Source organism: Emys orbicularis, chromosome 4 (assembly GCF_028017835.1).
Source record: "Emys orbicularis isolate rEmyOrb1 chromosome 4, rEmyOrb1.hap1, whole genome shotgun sequence".
Lineage (NCBI taxonomy): Eukaryota > Metazoa > Chordata > Testudines > Emydidae > Emys > Emys orbicularis.
This window is the reverse complement of record NC_088686.1, coordinates 98,974,090-98,993,032: the sequence shown is the minus strand read 5'-3', so window position 1 is coordinate 98,993,032 and position 18,943 is coordinate 98,974,090. Positions and strand designations below refer to the sequence as shown.

At 37.5% G+C, this 18,943-nt stretch overlaps 1 protein-coding gene across 1 annotated transcript in view; it reads left to right on the top strand.

Moving 5' to 3' along the window:
* The window catches only part of MICAL2 (microtubule associated monooxygenase, calponin and LIM domain containing 2), a 123,625-nt gene extending 113,241 nt beyond the window's left edge, over window positions 1–10,384 (top strand). The window contains exons 18-20 of the mRNA XM_065402505.1: window positions 6,330–6,516; window positions 8,093–8,181; window positions 9,375–10,384. Of these exons, the coding sequence (XP_065258577.1) occupies window positions 6,330–6,516; window positions 8,093–8,181; window positions 9,375–9,761 (663 nt within the window). The 3' untranslated portion in view covers window positions 9,762–10,384. The remainder of the gene's footprint in view (window positions 1–6,329; window positions 6,517–8,092; window positions 8,182–9,374) is intronic.
* The last annotated feature ends 8,559 nt before the right edge of the window (window positions 10,385–18,943 follow it).

Sequence of the window (18,943 nt, the reverse complement as noted above, 5' to 3'; positions counted from 1 at the left end):
TGTATTTGTGGTTTCTGTGATGTGGGCATGTGTTCATGGGATATTAGACAATCAAGATAATTTTATATAGACCACTGAACAGCCATCAGATGGAAAAGTTACCCTGTGATTTGAGGATGGGAATGCTTATGGAGAGGGTCATTTGGTCACTACCAACCTGGATTGAAGTCACTTTTTCTTTTACACTGAATTTGCATTTGTTTTCGTAATGAATACATTTGCTTTTAATATTGCATGTAATAATAGGCATAGGTATGCAATTTTGCTAGCTCTTGTTTTGGTTGTTTTAATGTCAGCACTGATTGTTTTAATGGGTGGAGAAGAGAAACCAAACAAGGAATGTAGGTTAGCTTCAATAGTATTTTGCCCCTCCTTCAAATAGTCACCTAGTAGTGTAGCTTTGTTGTTTGTTTAAATTATTACATGACTATTTAACAAGATGAAGCTGAAACTTCCTGCTTCAGCTGATGTCTCAATGAGCTCTTTACCTCTTTATTCAGGAAGCCATAGTGCAATAAGTAAATAGCTGCTTAAAATTTGCACAAATGTAGAGTTTTGGGAGAAAGGTTGTGTTTTTAAAAATGTAATGAAAGGGAAAGAGAGGGAGGTTCACCTTCAGTGAAAAGTAACATAACTATTAATGCTAAGATCTGATTTAATATGCCATCCCGTACATAAGAATTACACTACTTGGGCCTGACAAGGTGATGAATATACATCTTTTACAGCAGTTACTCCCATTTTAAAAAAAACAAACAGAGGTTATTTGGCTTTGTCTGTATAGCATACATGCTATTCATCTTTTATCTACTAGCCAAAAATGCATATCATTTGATTAACATTCAAGAGACCTTAGTGGCTATAAGTTGCTGGACATTTCAGAGGTGCTGACATGCACTTTAATTTTTTTAATTTCATAGACAATCTCCTTTATGCTCCTTTCACCCCACCCCAAAGTAGCCCAAGTGACTTGTCATTACTGAGGCTGAATGTTTGTAACAATGGTCATGGATTCCATGGATGTTTATGTTCACCTTTTTGGTTTGTTTCTTTTAAATATCTTTTTGACGTCTTGGGGCTTTCCCATTTGAGTGAGTGGATGTGATGGGAACGGCTGATTTCTTTTCACCAAGAACTTGGGACCTGTTTTGTTGAAACCTCGGCTGCATGGGGGATTAACAGGGAGCATAAATGCTCATTCCTGAGGGTAGTAAGTAGTTTGAGGTTGTGGAATGGATTCTATGCCTTCTCTAGTTAGGGTGGAAAAAGTCCTAGCTTCAGTAGCAGGTTAAGAGACTCGCTGCTCCCATTCTGCTACTGCTACCTTTGTAGAGGCTTAGGGCTATGTCTACACTACAGCTTATGTCTGCATAACTTATGTCACTCGGGGGTGAACAAACCAGCCCCTTGAGCAATATAAGTTATGCTGACATAAGCACTCATGAGCTTCTGCCGCAAACATGGCTTCTGCTGTTCGCGGAGGTAGTTTTATTATGCCCATGGGAGAGCTGCCGCACTGTATGAGTAGACGTGCCCTGAGACTAGAAAGCAGTAGTAATTCTCTTCCACCCACCCTTCTGTTCTGCTGCTGCGGAGAGGCTGGACCGTCAGTCAGTGGGATAAATGCTTATCGGTCAATATTTAAATACTCAAATGCTTTTAAATGGCTTTCATTGTGAAATACAAGCTATTTGGGTTTAAGATAATGCAATACATGATTTTCAGTGCTTTTAATTTTCAGTTTGTGACCATTGCCTTTTTTCACAACCAGACTGATTTTACACGCCCTTTATAGTGACGAATCATTAGCCCTAGTCATTAAGTTTAAACACATGAGTAGTCCCATCAAAGTCAATGTTCACATGGTTTGAGTTAAGCACATTTTGTTGTTATCTGGAACAGATCCAGAGTGCTCTGTACTTTGCAGGGTCAAGCACTTTTGAAATGAAATGTCATGCTCCTAGTTGTATGTCTTCCTCATGATTAATTTCTTCAGTGCCTTTGTCCTCCTATGAAGTACTGAATTTTTCCATGAGATCTCCATTGTAAATTGTGCATTAATGGAGACTCAGTCTAAATTAAAAAATAAATAAAATTGAGAGCACAGAAAATTAATACAGGCTAATCCCTGGGGAATTGTAATTCAGTCGGCAAAAAGTTTTCAGAGGAAATAAAGCTCAAGCAGCTGATACATTATTACCAGAACGGAGTAGCTTCTTCCCTAAGCCAGAGCTGCTGCTGTGGTATCACTCAATATCTGCCCCAGCTCAGGCTGAAGTGAATGTTGTTGGTTTAAGCAGAGACTGGAAGTTCTATAATAATGACTTTAGGGCAGCTGCTATACATTTTTTTTTTTTTTTTTTTTTTTCCCCCCTTGAGAATATTGTTCTGAAGAACTACAGTGTGGCTAACAAAGGTTGTCTGATGTAAGGATGGGACTGGATGGTTCTTACAGTCCAGCTCATTTTATAAATATAATTAAGAATAACCTAACCACCATGGTGCAAATGGTGGAATTAAGCAGATGCCAACCTGTTTCCTTTCTAATCATTATTTAATGTATCCTCATAAAATACCAATAGACGCTAGTTCTTTGTCATGTTGTAGCCATGTGGGTCCCAGGATATATGAGAGAGAAGGTAGGATGAGGTAATATCTCTTATTGGACCAACTTCTGTAGCTGGTCCAACAAGAGATATTACCTGACCTGCCTTGTGTCTCTAATATATGGGAGTGTCAGTTCTGTGCATTTTATTTTAATTAAATAGGCCATTCATAACTGATGCAATATGCTTAGAAATATTTTGTCATAAATAAAAACTGTTAGGAGCAGACGAAGGTATAATCTCCCATCACTAGATTCTAACCTACATTTCCTTACTTAGTCTTTGTTATCTTGTGTTAATCCATAAATTCATATTGTTCGTATGAATTTTAAGATTTTGCTGCAGTGGTCTGTTTTGGCTGCAGTGGTCTGTTTTGGCATCACCTTCAGGGTGGTGGTGGTTTTTGTTTTTTGTTTTATTTTTTTTTTGCGGGGGGGGGGGGGGGGGGAGGAGAGGTTGTTAAATTTATATTAAGCAGTTGGTTCCAAGCCCCTCAAATTGTTTCTAATATCAAAATCATAAGATAAGAGTGGTTAGGTAGGAAAATAATGAATAGTTTGTCAATTTTAACTGAATATTTTCTTACAGAGCTTCCTGTGAACTTTTGTGGAATGTTTTATGAAGCTCTGGGATTGGTGAATCTTCACTGTGAAGTTGTAGTTTCCATTCCTCTCATTCTCTTTGGAATATGTACATTTTAGAAAATGAGCATCATATTAAGGAGAAAAATTTTACTTAAAATGAAAAAGAGCAAATTCCTTTAGTTTGTAGTGTAGATAATGCATGGCAATATCCACACTGTACTAGGTTTCAGAGTAGCAGCCGTGTTAGTCTGTATCCGCAAAAAGAACAGGAGTACTTGTGGCACCTTAGAGACTAACAAATTTATTAGAACATAAGCTTTCGTGGGCTACAGCCCACTTCTTCGGATGCATAGAATGGAACATATATTGAGGAGATATATATATATACACATACAGAGAGCATGAAAAGGTGGGAGTTGTCTAACCAACTCTGAGAGGCCAATTAAGTAAGAGGGGAAAAAAACCTTTTGAAGTGATAATCAAGATAGCCCAGTCCAGACAGTTTGATAAGAAGTGTGAGGGTATTTACATGGGGAGATAGATTCAATGTTTGTAATGGCTCAGCCATTCCCAGTCTCTATTTAAGCCTAAATTGATTGTATCTAATTTGCATATCAATTCAAGCTCAGCAGTTTCTCGTTGGAGTCTGTTTTTGAAGCTTTTTGGTTGCAAAATTGCCACCCGCAATTAATTAAATTACTTAATTGGCCTCTCAGAGTTGGTTAGACAACTCCCACCTTTTCATGCTCTCTGTATGTGTATATATATCTCCTCAATATATGTTCCATTCTATGCATCCGAAGAAGTGGGCTGTAGCCCACGAAAGCTTATGCTCAAATAAATTTGTTAGTCTCTAAGGTGCCACAAGTACTCCTGTTCTTTTCACACTGTGCTAGACTTTCTTCTTTCTAATTTCTAGCCTGTTTTTATCACTGCTTGCATTTGTGTGTGTGTGTGTTTTCAAATAAGTTGTGTCCTTTTCTCATACAGTCCTTTTCTCAGAAATAATGAAAGCTCTTTCTTCTATTCTTCATCTTCTCCCTTTGCTGGTTAGATGACTGTAGGGAAGGTGTCACGTGGAATAGGGGTTGTGGCTGAAGTCCTTGTCAATCTCTATGTGAATGACCACAAGCCCAAGCCACAGTTTTCCTCCCCAGAACTGGTAAGGCTAAACCCACAAAGAATCAAATATCATCTTCATTTTAAGCGTAACATTTCCAGGATCACAATGATCCAATTTAAGATTCTGGAATTGGAACAATTCTGGTCCTTAAGCATTCTGGAATTTTTTTCTTTTTTCTTTTTCTTTTTTCCAAGAACTAGGTGCTTATTAGCAAAAGATATGCATGCATGGGTATATTCTGTAAATGTCAGAGACCAGGGCTTCTATTATATTTTATTACTTGCCTCTGTATCTTAAAATCTTGGGAGCTTCTGCTAAGTGTAATTGCTAGTGCAACTAATAAGTAAAGACAGTTGTTAATCAGAGTTGGTTTCTGAAGAAAGTTTATTAAAGTGCATGTTTGTACAGTTACACCCACATATGTATGTTGAATAATTCATGTTTCCTTTTGAAGAAAGCAGTTCTAAACTATGATAATATTGTGTTGAATTCAGAACCAGTCATTGGACACAGTTACATCTTTCCCCACTTCCTATTCCACTTCTCCAACTTGTGCTTCTACTGTTCAGAGTTGTCAGGTATTGAAAGGCAAAGTGAGGTGGTGTTGTGGTGGTGCTCTGGTGGTGCTCAGTTATTAGCAAGCACTAATATGCAGTTGTTTCAGCTTAGCGATAGTTCATCACTGTCCGTACTCCATTAACATAGTATTTGCGACTGGCTTTTTTCACTTGTATGCTTGCGTATTTTGGAAATTTTGTGTATGGAAATAATCTGTTTGGGCAAATGGGATGGAGGGGGCAAATGGGATGGAGGGGGCAAATGATGACTGGCACTTGCACTTATAAGCACACGAAAAATGCACAGCTAGAGGGGAAGCATAAGATGGAAGTGCATCGTGCCCTGATTGTGGTTAACACCAAAAAGTGAGGTATCACAAAACGATGGTCTCTCTGATGGGATCTGGAGGTTAGGTGGTATAGTCTGCATGTTGCCTATATGTATCTTGTCAAAGCCCCAACTTCCTCCTCTCCATGTAGATTACTTCTTCTCATGTAAGACGTAGGGGACAGTTCTGCATGGGCCCATAGCTATGTAGAATAAGGGTACACAATAGAGGTTCCTTTTGCAGCCTTGTCATACATGCCCTTTTGTGGGAAAACTGAAGCATGACCAAATTTGGTCTGCTTGGTTCCTGATGGGCCTTGCGGACACAAGGATCCATCAGTAATAAACCTTGTGGAAATAAAGAATGTCATTAACATTTTAAAAAAGATTTCAGTAGTTAATACCATATTTTAAAACCACAATTTTTAACATATTCTAAATATACCTTGGGAAGAACAATGTAAAAATGTGTACAGGCAATCTAAGGACAAAAAAACCAACCTCAAAACAGTTAGGTATAAATAAATATATTTTTGAATACTAGCAGAGCATTTCATACTCTGGCATTTGTAACCGTGGCAGTTTCCTTCAGTGGGACTCACAGCATGCGGCTAGATCTGCCTCAGAAGAGTGTCTCTTCTGTTGAGTTGATTTTTATTTTTAGCATGTACACTTTCAGCACCTAGGCCCCAAATACGTATGTCTGTGCTTTGCAGGTGCAAACATCTGCCTAAGCTCTAATGCTTATACTCATGCAAATGTTAGCATTTGAACCAGCAAGCTGTAGTTTAACAAATGGGTGTTGGGGGTGAATATTACCTTGTACCTGCGCAAGTACAAAAGTGTGTGTGTGTGCACACGCGAATGCAAACTTTGTCCCTTAAAAGTCTTAGTAAAGTGAGAATTTTTGAGTGTTGTATAAACACAAGGTATCCTATTAAATGAGTACAAAGAGGAGACAGCAGAAAAGTTGACAGCAGCTACTCATCTTAAGTACGTGTGTGAAAACTGCAAATGTGATGGGATATTTAATAAAGCAGCAATGTAGTAGATGGAGTATATGCATGTACTGTAGTTGATTGGCAACACAATACTTTACCCATGTTTTAATCTTTTACTTATCTTTAACAGGGATCTCTGCGAAAAGAATTTCCTCAGACTATAGGTGGCAGTGACATCTGTTATTTCTGCAAGAAACGGGTATATGTCATGGAGCGCCTGAGTGCAGAGGGCCACTTCTTTCATAGGGAATGCTTTAAGTGTGATGTATGTTCTACAACGCTCCGCCTAACAATCTATGCATTTGATGTAGAAGAAGGTAATATAGTAACTATTTAAGAAATTTTTTTTAAATGTATGCATCTTAAAGCTTGAACAGAGCAGAAAAACGTAGAGGCCAGGTAGCTCAGTCAGGAGATGTGCATGATCCATTGATGAGTTGTGCCCGTGCTGATCTTTCACAATTTATATTCCCACTGCAATAGCAGTCCCAACCCTTTCAGTGAAGCCTAATTATGACTGACCTCAAGGTAGTTCTGTTTAAATGAAGAAATGTTTGCTGGAAACTTGGTTGAGAGATCAGACATGTGTCACTTCTGATTGTGGGTTGAAGTAAAGACAAAAAGGGTTGGTTTCCTGCATTGACCTTCACTTGCCAAAGTAACACTCCAGCCTCCTGATCATCCTCCCAGTTTATAAAAACATTTTCCTTATTCAACAATGAGAGAGAGGCAGAATTAATGGCAGATTTGAAACGAATAAGAAAGTGTGGATTACCCTCCCCTTCCCCCCCCAAAGAGGCTGTAGCTCGGAAGTTGGAAGCAGCAACTTTAGCAAACTGCTGGTACAATCTATTCTAGTACTCTCCGGACTTTAAGGATGTTGGGATCCACACCTGGCCTCCGTGGCTGACCCCTGTTTCTAGAAGGGATATGTTAAAGTACGAGAGTGTCTCCTTTCCTTCCCAAAATGTTCACAATAGGGTCTGAACTTTGGTGACTGTACCAGTGCATCACAGTATATAGAGACTTAGAGTAGAGCCACAAAAGAACTTTGCCACCTAAAGTGGCTGTTAGGCACCTAAATCCAACATTTAGGCACCACTGAGCCTCAAAACCTCTACTCCGCTGTCACCTTAACCCTGTAGGCACCTAAAGTTCCTGAGCACCTAAATTTCCATTGTTAAAGTCCACATGGTACTTGAGTTCCTGCTGCTTGGGTATGTGGCAGATAGTAATGCCCCACTTACAACTTTCAAGTCTGTTGTAGGGAACACGCCCAGGATGTGCGAGACCAAGGTTCGATACCTCTCTCTGCCTGATATGGAGAAGGGATTTGAACTTGGGTCTTTCATCTCTCAGGAAAGTGTCCTAACTACCGGCCTTTGGGGTATTTTGGGGCCTGGCTCTTTCAATCTCTCATGTTAAAACTATTCCAATCTAAATATTCACTGGGCCAGAGTTGGAGTGAGAAGACTCTCTAGCCCAGGGGCTAGGGCACTCAGTAGGGAAGAGGGTAGACCCAGGTTTCAGTTCCCCTGCTTCAATGACTGTTTCTTTATACACAGTGGAACAGGTTAACTGGTTTAGTATCTGAAATTGGGTTGTACTTCTAGGATTTCAAAGCATTTTACTGAGGTTAGTTAAACCTCAATGCCCTGTGTGATAGAAATGTGACGTAGGGTAATGCCGCCTGTATGTAAACCAGTACACAGAAAGCAACTTGTTCAGGGTCATTCAGTGTGTCAGTGGCAAATCTGAGAATAGAACAGAAGTCCCAATTCCTCTTGCTGTCCTCTAACCACTAGACTTGCTGCTTCAGTCATCTTACAGATACATTGGCTTGTTTTTAGTCCTTGGACCTACCAGCTAAATATAATGTCATTTCTTTTACAGGAAAATTTTACTGCAAACCTCATTTTACACAATGTAAAACAAGCAATAAGCACAGGAAAAGACGATCTACATTAAAAACGCAAGAGAAAGTATGTATTGGTTATACTTCTAATGCAATAAATGTTGAGACAGTTTTGTGGGGTTTGGTTGCTTTCCCCCCTCACACACACACACACCTGAAAAACAGGGAAAAGTATCCTCAAGTAATGCTAACCTTTTATTCTTTTGCATTTGGCATATTTATGGTTTGGGAATCAATAGCTATAAGCTAACATTGTGAAAGTGAGCTCTGACTCGATAAGGGAAGGCTGAAGGTTCCACTTCTGATTGATGTCAACTTAGTTGATGTTTGTCTTTCAGTGATCACAGAAAGTTAGTCACTCTTACAAATACTTGCCTGTGCTACCATCCCAATACTGTGTGTGTCATTGTCATAGACTAAAGCAAACTGCAGAACAAATTATATTCTACAAATAAGATAATACAAATAAAAACAAAGGTTGTATGGAGGAGCCACTTTAAAAAATTATGAAGATAAAATATTTGAGTCTTGGATTGCATGTTTGTGTATTTAGATAGCGACAGTGGGAATTTGTGGAGCTATATTACATAGTTCACCTGTAGGTGTCAGACACAAGAATATATAGTATTGTGCCAACAGTGAGAATAAATAGCCACTGGAACAACTTACCATCACTGGTGATTTTTAAATCAAGATTGGATGGGTTTTCTAAAAGATCTGTTCTAGCAATTATTTGGGGAAAGCTCTATGGCCTGTGTTATACAGGAGGTCAGACTAGATTATCATAGACTAGATCAGTGGCTCTCAACCTTTCCAGACTACTGTACCCCTTTCAGGAGTCTGATTTGTCTCCACTTACCCCTCACTTAAAAACTACTTGCTTACAAAATCAGACATAAAAATACAAAAGTGTCACAGCACACTTTTACTGAAACATTGCTTACTTTCTCATTTACCCTATAATTATAAAATAAATCAACTGGAATATAAATATACATTTCAGTGTATAGTATATAGAGTAGTATAAACAAGTCATTGTATGAAATTTTAGTTTGTACTGATTTCGCTAGTGCTTTTTATGTAGTCTGTTGTAAAACTAGGCAAATATCTAGCAAGTTGATGTACCGCCAAGGGTTTGTGTACCCTTGCTTGAGAACCACTGGACTAGATGGTCCCTTCTGGTCATGGAATCTACTAATCCTTGTAAAGACATTTATATTTCAGCCCTTGTGCAGTTATTTTTAATTTTCTTTTTTTAAGGTGGAAACAGAAATGTGGATGCAAGAGGAACCCAAGCATCCAGAAACCACCACAGAAAGTACTACTTCTACTGTTAGCAGTCCAGAGGACAGGCCCCCAGGTATCATGACTTCCTTCTTTAGGAAAACGCTAAGCTGGCCCCTTAGGGTGACGAGGGATCTGCTTGACATTCCAAGACGCCTGTCTAACTGGATGCATGGTTTTCTGCACGCTACCAATCTTCATTTGAGGGACAATGCATACAACTATATCTATTTGTATGAACTCTTGAGCCTTGGTGTGCCATTCCTGTGTGCGCTGCTAGAGGTACTTACTCATATGTACCGGGAAGCAGAGCTATCACTTGAAAACATGCTTGAATGGGTGAAAAAGTTCTTTAGGGTTTAAATTCTTAAGTGTCTTGCTAATTTGTGCCTTTCAGATTTCCAAAATTAACAGCCTTGCAATATGTTTATAAACATTTCAATTTAATATGTGCTTTAAGTGAACAAAGAGCTCACTTTGATAGACCAAGTGCAATCAAAACACACTATGAATTTAAAACATGTACTGTACAAGAAAGGTATCATGAAGTTCAGTGTCCAGATGCATTTCCAGAACATGGGGACTAAATGAAGGATATTTTATAAACATTTGTGCAGGGGTAGGTTTCTGGCTGTGAACAACCATGTTTCTGGGTTTACATTTTAAAATTCTTGTTTTAAAGACCAAGAAAGAACATGTTCTTTCAGACATTTCAGGGTGGTAGTGACAAGTGACTGGGTTTTGAAACCTGAATATGGCACATCCCTTTTCTCTTGCTTTCATCTTTTGCTCTGGGTACAAGGTTTACTACTTGCATGGAGATGTTTGAAAGAAAAAAAAAATAAAAGCTTTTTACTGTACCTAATGCACCGACTTCTAGCCATGCCTTTTTTAATTTATTACTCCTTTGGTATCCTTTGTTAATACCTAGGTATTTTCTGTAATACTCGCTTATTTAAACCTGAAATAAATTTAAAGTGCAAATCTTAGATGAGTGGACGATTAATTGAAATGGTCAGATCTAAGAAACATAGTGTAGATAGCTGCTATTTATTCCCCAAATTAAGAGGTTTTTCTCATTTGGGGGCTGATCCAAAGGGGAGTTGAATACCCACAGCTCTAGCTGAAGTCAGTTGGAGTTGTAGGTGCTGAAAATGACTTTGGATTGAGCCCTAAGCTTGCAATATATTGCACTCAGATTTCTAAAAAGCCATATTTGAGTAAAATAGAAGTACTTAGAAATAATGTGGTGTTGTTTTTTTAAACTGATGATTTTCTGTTAGATGTTTTATTTCAATGTAAGATGCTAATGGAAGAAAATCAAAATCGTTATAAAGTTGCATCATCTCTGAAGAAAAAGGTTTTTGTGGTGGATCTTGGTATGAGATACCTTAACCCAAAAGCTTCTCTAGAATGTATAGCGCTACCTGATGACAATTAGTCATGAACAATTCCCCAGACTCTAACTATTGTCTAGGACTCCTCTAGCTAATTATACACACATTCCCTATCTCAGTGATTAAAGCTGTATTTGATGGAGAAACACATGGACAGATCTCCAAAAAATTAAAAGCATCTGTAGCATTTTTTTCTAATAACAAGGTATTAATTTAAGCCACAGAAAACATGTTGCCAGCAATTGGTAGAAAACAAACAGGAGGGGTCATCTGCCAATGACCTTAGGTGGGTTGATTTTAATATGTATATTGCAAAAGACCAAATGGAAGCTTCCATGTTTGTTTGGCAGTAAAAAGAATGTATGTTGTCTTTTAAAAAAAAAAAAACTAGCCTGGTGGTTTAATAGAAACAGATTTTTCTCCAGATAATTTTATCTTTATTTTAAAAAATACAGAAAATGAAACCATGTACAGTTTTCAATGAGAAGGCATTTCAGGATTTTTTCAGGGGGGTGAGGAAGATATTTGCAAAGGCTTATACAAAGAACTTGTATGGTTTTCAAGTACAGCATGTCATTTGCAGCAACTTGCCACTAATGCTCAAACATACTCCAGTGAGAATTTGCTAGACTTTTGACAGGAGACAGTGATCGTAACAGTAATATGGTAAGCAGCTATAGAGATGTAGAGAAATGTTTTTGTACTACTTGAGTATTTTGAATACTGGACTCCTCTTTAGTAAAAATTTAACTTAAAAAAAAAAAAAAAACTCCCATAATGTTGTTTTACCATGTTACTCCAGCCATCCTAAAGAATGTTAAGAAATGCATTTTCTGATTTTATTTAACATGTTTTGATTCAGAGTTTTGGACTGTCGGACACTAAAACAGTCCAACAGAATACTTTTCCCTAAGATTTCTCCACTAATGTTTGTCACTTGTTCTGAATTTTAGCAGCCTGAGTATAATGGTAGTCTAAGTGAATAACTCTGTAGTAAGAAGCTTGAAAACCTGTGATGTACCATGAATTTTAAGAAAATGAACCTTATTAGTAGAAAGTGAGACACAGAAGTTAAGTGTAGGTTTTATATAGATTAATTAAAAAACGCAACAAATTTCAGGGCATATTCACGATTATAAAGTTTATAATATTCATAAAAGAATATGAAATTGTATATTTGCTGGCATTTCAAAATCATTAGTATTGCTGAAAATGTCTCACTGGTATCTATATAATTAATCCATGTATGTTTTATCCTTAGCCTTAAAATTCTACCAGTAAGGTTCATAACTGTTCATCTTTATAAATTAATGAAGAAAGCCATCACTCATAAATTAATAAGGCGGTTTAATTTTGGTTGATTTTTCTACTTTTTTTTGCCTAGTAATCTGTGAATAACACCTATAACCAAACTAAGGTTCCTCTTTCTTTCTTTCTTTCTTTCTTTCCTTTTTTCCAACATCCTGTGTTGCTTTTAGTTCATTTCAACATTCCAGTTCTACGTCCATTCATTGGCTGAAACATTTCTGTTGTAAGGTGATTGTTCTGCTTGACAGTTTCAGAATATTGTAACTAACCCCTAATATCGTTTGACAACATTTTGGAGCAAACTGTGTGTGTCTGGTATATTAATGGATGAAAGCTTTAGCATGATTATTTTTTTTAACCAATTGCACAGCGCACAATGAAAGAAAAGATCATTTCTTATGTTTCTATAAAAGACATTTCTTTCTTTCCTCCCCTGCATGTACATCTTTTCTCATGGTTTTTAAATAATAGGCAACTCCATTGTTTCTCAAATACTAATTAAATAAAACTCTACTTCTTTCAAAGTATTATATCTGCACTAATTCAGAACCAGAGCATGAAGAATCTTACAGATGGTCTTCTGTGTCTTGTTTAAGTGGGGATAGTAATGCTTACCAGTTTCATAAAGCACTTTTTAGCTATCTGGATGAAACAGTGCTATATAAATGTGAACCATTTCCCCTCAATATTCAGGGAGGAAAAAATGTTGACGTTTCTGATAAAACAAAAATCCACATTCAGAGCAATAAAAATTCCTATACAAGATGGGGGGAAAAACCCCAGAGTTCATAGGCAGTTTAATAAAAATGCTCTTTTATGTTTAAGGCACTTGGATTTGTAATAAACAATCAGGGTTCTGTAATTAGAATGTTTGATTCCAATTGTTTTCACTAATAACAGTTTTAACTATGCCCCATTAGCAACTTTGGGGTTTGTTTTATTAACTGATAATAGATTTGTCTTGGTGCATGAGAAGTTACTTTTATTTCCTATGAAGGGCTTGTGGGAATTTTTTTTTTAAATGCCAAGTATATTTGAATAAAATGATAATCTAAAAAGAGAGATTACTACAAATGAGAACCTATGTACCAATCCTGCAAATGGATCCATTAGCATGGAACCCTGCACTCTTGCATATTCTAATTGAAATCACTGGGACAGTGGTCCATGTTGTGAATCCAATTACACATGCAGGATCTTAGTGAATTAATCTGAAACTCTCTGAACAAAACATTATGGAGTTTGTAAACCTCCCCGGCGAAGGATTCATCCTGTATGCCTTACTGTGGAATGAGGAAGGACTATAGGATCAGGTGTGCAAACTCATTATCTTGCTGACCTGTGTGTGTATATAGTGCTGAAATAATTGAGCGTGCTGGTATTGTTTAAACTCTTTATGAGAATTAAAAATCTTTTTAAAACTTAAAAACAACCCCCCCCCCAGCTTGCTGCATGGCATTGACCCATCATTTCCTGCACCACAAGGTTAGGACACAAGTATGGATTTTTATAATTTCAGGGTTGTTTGTTTTTGTTTACTAAACTCTGCATGCTTCATTAAGGTAAGGTTTATGAAGGACTGGTCTCTCTTTTCAAATCACTTGCCATTGCTATGTTTCTTTACCTTCTGTTGCAGAGTCTTCATTTCTTTAAAGGATGCCATCAAGGATTCTGTCCCTATCCTCCTAAATCTTTTTTGCTTTCATTTTGCTTCATGATCTTAATTGAGCAAATTTTTTATTAAATAGTTTTTTTAAATTCTGTATTTAAATTGTCACATGGAAATTCTGTATTTTGCACACTGTGAGAGTTGTTTAGCTTTATTTATGGCATTTGCTGTAAACAAAAATAAATGTAGTTCTTTTTAAAGCTCACTGTTTCCGCTCTTCCTTTAAAAAAAAAAAAATTCTTTTCCAAAGAAAGTATCTTAGGAGTCTGGTGATGTTCAAATTCCCACTAGAAATTGGCACCTGTTGTGTATCTCGCTGTATAGCTGCAACACGACTTGGAATATTGCTGGATTGTGACATTTTAGAGCATCACACATGCTGTTCAGGGAGACTCAAGACTTTTGCTAACATCTTTTGATACATGTCTATTGTAAATACTGTAGACTGCATAACTGCCAGCAGTAGAAATTAAAATGTGTTCAGATTAAAATCCATAAAATAATTTGCTTGTGACGCTTATGTAAAAAGTGCTGTTGCGTTCTAATGTGCTTAATTGAGCAGTTGTCCAAATCTAGAACATGGGGAAACGTGGAATTGATGCTGATTGAACATATTTTGCCAGTACATTTATATGCAGACTTTACTCTATACCTGGAATTTCTTAATACAAGGCATAATTTATATTTGGGGGGATGCCTGTTAGCTTATTCAGAGTTCAGCTAAAATAGGTTATAGTCAGCCTTTTACTGAAGAACCTTTTACATATAGAAAGGGAAAGCACAATATATTTTGCTATAATCTTATTCGGATCATCTACAGAACAGCTCTTGCAAACTGAATAGCAAATACCCAAGTTGATTCTACATGTTCTGCTTCTGTTAGATGCTGTAATATTATAGCTCTTTTGTGGTCTGATCCATAGCCCACTGAATTTAATAGGAGCCTTTCCACTGATTTCATAAGGCTTTGCATCAGGCCCATAAGCATTAATGTTGCACCACAAGTTGTCACATCTACTTAAGATGAATAGGAGTTTGGTGATGGGATTACTCTCCGTGGGAACAATAGCTCAGGGATTGACAGAACTGTATACGCAGATGAAATATAGCTTCTTTCCTTTAACTTCACCTGCCTCACCCATGTATTTTTTTTTTTTTTTCAAATATTTGTGTTACGAAGGTCAGGGTGTAGTACATGCTGTGTGTTCTTTTCAAAGACTATATTGCGTTCTAGGGAAAGCAGGTAATGTTTGTGGATAAGCTTTATCCTTCTGTTATCTCCAGCTCTTTACAGAAAGATGTTGCTACTCCAGTTTGTAAGCTCCAGAAATCTGTTGGACTCTTGGCTGCAGTTCACAGTAACCCGTTGTATGGTAACATTGTGATTCCTCCCTCTTCCCCCCCAGTTAATCGTGTTCTGTTATCTTTTTGCTTATCCTATTTTCTCCTCTCCTTCTCCTCCTCTTATATCTGCAGTTCTTTAAGCTTTCACCTCTTTCCTTGCTTCTCTCAGCAAAAAATATGGCTGGTAAAATAATGGAGAAATTGGCTTGCAAATAATTTTATTACAGAATGTGTTAGCAATTAATATTACTGAACCTGTATGAGCTACTTGAATAGTGGAAATAAAAAACATTCTCAACGAATTGTTAGATGAAGAACTGCCAAAATGAATAACAGATGTTGTTTTCAATGAATTATTCAACCATCTCTGATTAAAAAAAAAGGCAAGACACACAATCCCCAAGGCCCAAATGCCATCAGGAATGGAAAGTTTGCCTGGCTAAGAGATGTACAAATCAAAATAAGGACTAGTTTCTTTTATGTAAAAGAATAAATGTTGGGCAGCATTTTAATAAGAATGGTCAAAGCACCTCCAATAAGAATGAAATCGACCCTTCGGGCAAACTGATCTTGCTTGGGGGCTGTAAGTTTTGCCTGTCTTCGTGCTTTCTGGTTTTGGATAGAAGCAATGGAATTGAAATACTTTGAGAGATCAGTGTGCTGTTTCCACCCTGGCCCCATTGTAGGATCCATTTGACAAGACGCATTCATTGTTGACTCCCTGCATTATAATGTATCAATAAATAGTCTAAATCCTCTTTTGCATTAGGAGTAATGAAGTTCCTAAGTACTGTTTTGCAATTGGCGCGTGTGCTTTAGTGTGGGGAAAAAATGAACCAGTCAATTAGAATTGATTCTTATTAATCATGTTTATCCTGTACCCAGGGACCAACCAACATTGGGGCCCCAGGTGCTGAATAAATACAGCATAGCAGACAGTCCCTACCTCAGATAGCCTACAATCTAAATTGACTAGACAGATGCGGGAAAGGGATGTAACATATAAGCAGAATGATCAGTGTGAACGTCATGTTAGTTCCATGCTTCAGTCAAAATTGTTGTTAAATAAAGCTTTTATAAGATTAAATGCCCTCTGTTTATTCCTTATAATACTGCTAGAAGAAGAAGATAAACTCATTCAGATGTTAGTACATTAACAGCTGTAACTCAGGACTCCCATCCCTCATGAGTTCTCTGTGCTCTGGCCATGTGACCAGGCCACACTGTAGATGAGAAGACTGTGAATGCCTTTTTTCTTGCCTACAGTTGAGCCATTTCCAAAAGCTCCCACGCTCTCTAAATCTCCACCCATAGCACATGGCATTTTAAACACATACACACAACAATGATGCCTTTTTTTTTTCTATACTTTGTACAGGTCTGTCTCATCTTATGTGGGGGTTCCGTTCCGCGGTTAGCGCGTAAAGCGAAAATCGCGTATAGTCAAAATTACATTGAGTTCAATGGCGGGCGGAATCGCCCGCACTACAGGTACAGTATTAAAATGGTTATTTTTCTCTTTTGTTGTTGTTGTTGTTGTTTTTGCCGACCGTGTAAAGCTGAAATCGCGCATGTTAAATGCGCGTAAGATGCGACAGACCTGTATTGACAATGGTATTTGTTTAAGGGGCGGGGCGGGGGAAGCAAATCTACTGCAATGCCAGTCTTGAAGCACTTGCTTAACAGAGCCCTTCCAACAGACACAGGTTTGGAGCTGATGCTGGTAATGCCTCCTTAAATCATTTCATTCTTTGCGTTCTTCAGTTTTTTTTTTTTTTTTTAAGGAACGCAAGCTATATCTAAGCTGCAGACCTCATTAGTGTTCAGTAGTTACAGAGATATAAAGCATCTCAGACATGTCAACTCATGGTTCTTTGCTTTTTTTTTTTTTAATTTGGTTCAAATTGTTTCAAATACAATTACTATACAGAATATAGAATCACATTGGTCTGTACTTTTGAAAAGTCAAGCTGATTATGCTTGGGTCTCATAGTTATTAATTCAATACAGGATTACTTGCCTAAGTATCTGTTAATGAAACCATACTTTTTAATGTTGTTCTAAAAGATAGACATCCTTTACTTTCATGCTAATACTTTAGGATCCAAAGAAGACCTTAAATTTTTTAAGCATCTGAGAAGTAAGTTTGGTTTTTCAAACAAACAAACAAACAAACAAACCGCTTGAAATTGCCAGTCACTGGTTTAGTAATTCCTGCATGAATTCAGATGTTTTTGATTCATAAAAGCCACTGTGAAACAACCTTTCCCCTTCCTTCTGAACTTTGGAGTACATGAGAGCAATAAAAATATGAGCAAGATAATGCTGTATGAGCTCCTACCTCAAGAATGAGGTCACAGGTCTGCATTGCCCCCACAATGTGCATTACAGATAGGGTTATCTTAGTTGACTTTCCTCCACTTGCTACCCATACATTCCTCACATTCCAGTTAAAGTGATGAATTTGGAAATGCATTATGAATATTTTTGAAAGCATGACATGTTTATGAAGCACTTGATTGTGTATGAAAGATAAGGTTGTAGAAACTCAAAAGACATAATGCATTCATGCTTGGTCCAAATATACAAATTAGCAATGTAAATATTTCTCTAGGCCACTTTCCTTTTCTTCATGACCTGCAAACAGAAGACTAAGGACAAAGACTTTGATTTCATCTCCTCAGGTTGTGGTCTCTGAACTCATTTCAAATTGCTGGAATTTCTCATGTGTTCTTTTGAAATGTGAAATTACAAAGGAATTTGCATGTTACTATAGTGAAGTACCCTTGAACTTGCTGATTTGACATTTCTCTGCACATATTGGTTCATGTCTTCGTTTTATTATTTTACTGCTTTTAGCATTTTGTAAAAATCACTGTTTGACAGGCATTAAACTAATGTTTATTACTCTAATGGCTTAAAATATTGCTGCTCCATGCTGAATCTGTTGTGATTACGTGCATTAATATACCAGACTAACACAAATTGCTCCAATATGTTTTATGTAACATTTGTTATAAAATGAAAGCTGTAGTATGCTAATGACTCCTATGTGAAAAACCTTTTGCCATAAATATACAAACCCATCTTCTTCACCTCCTGCTTTTGTTTCTAATACCTTTTCAATTAATCGCTTTTACTTTAGCAGGTTGCTACATTTTGCTTATTTTTTGTAGCGTGTTAATGTTGTCCTGGGATGCATTCAGAAATTGCCTGCTTTAAATCCTGTATTGCTTTCCTAGTCAGAATTGTCTGGTTATGTTATATGGCTGAATTTCAAAGTGTTTGTGCACCGACTAGGTAAGGGATTTTAAAAATGTTTGTTAAACTAACTTGCTAGAGAAGAACTTGTATATGTGTGTGCGCATGCACACTAGAGTTGAACAAAAGATCCTTTTGACACAAGGTTAGCTTGTTCGTTTAGAGCTGGGGAGCTGTAGCTGAGGCACAAAGGGCTAGATTGTCACATCTTTTACTCAGTTTAGCAGGCGCAAAAGGGGGACTAATGTCCCAGAATTTACTCTTCTGTGTGACCCTGTTTAGATTGCAACTCTAGCCCTATAGTATGAGCTACTCACTTGCCAAACCCCACTGAGAGCCAATGGGCAGGGAGGGGATGGGATGTGGTGTGGGAAGAGCAGTGTCTGGTTCCACCCCTCCTATTCTCCAGTCAGAGAGCTGATCAGGGTGCTACTCCACAAAAAGGGTGGAGTAATTTACTTTCCTTTTCAGAGCAAGGTCTGTTCTGGTGGTGGAATGCGCCATCCCTTACTCAAGGCAGATTGTAAGGTTACAGACTTTCAAAAGGAAAATTCCTTGCCTAACAT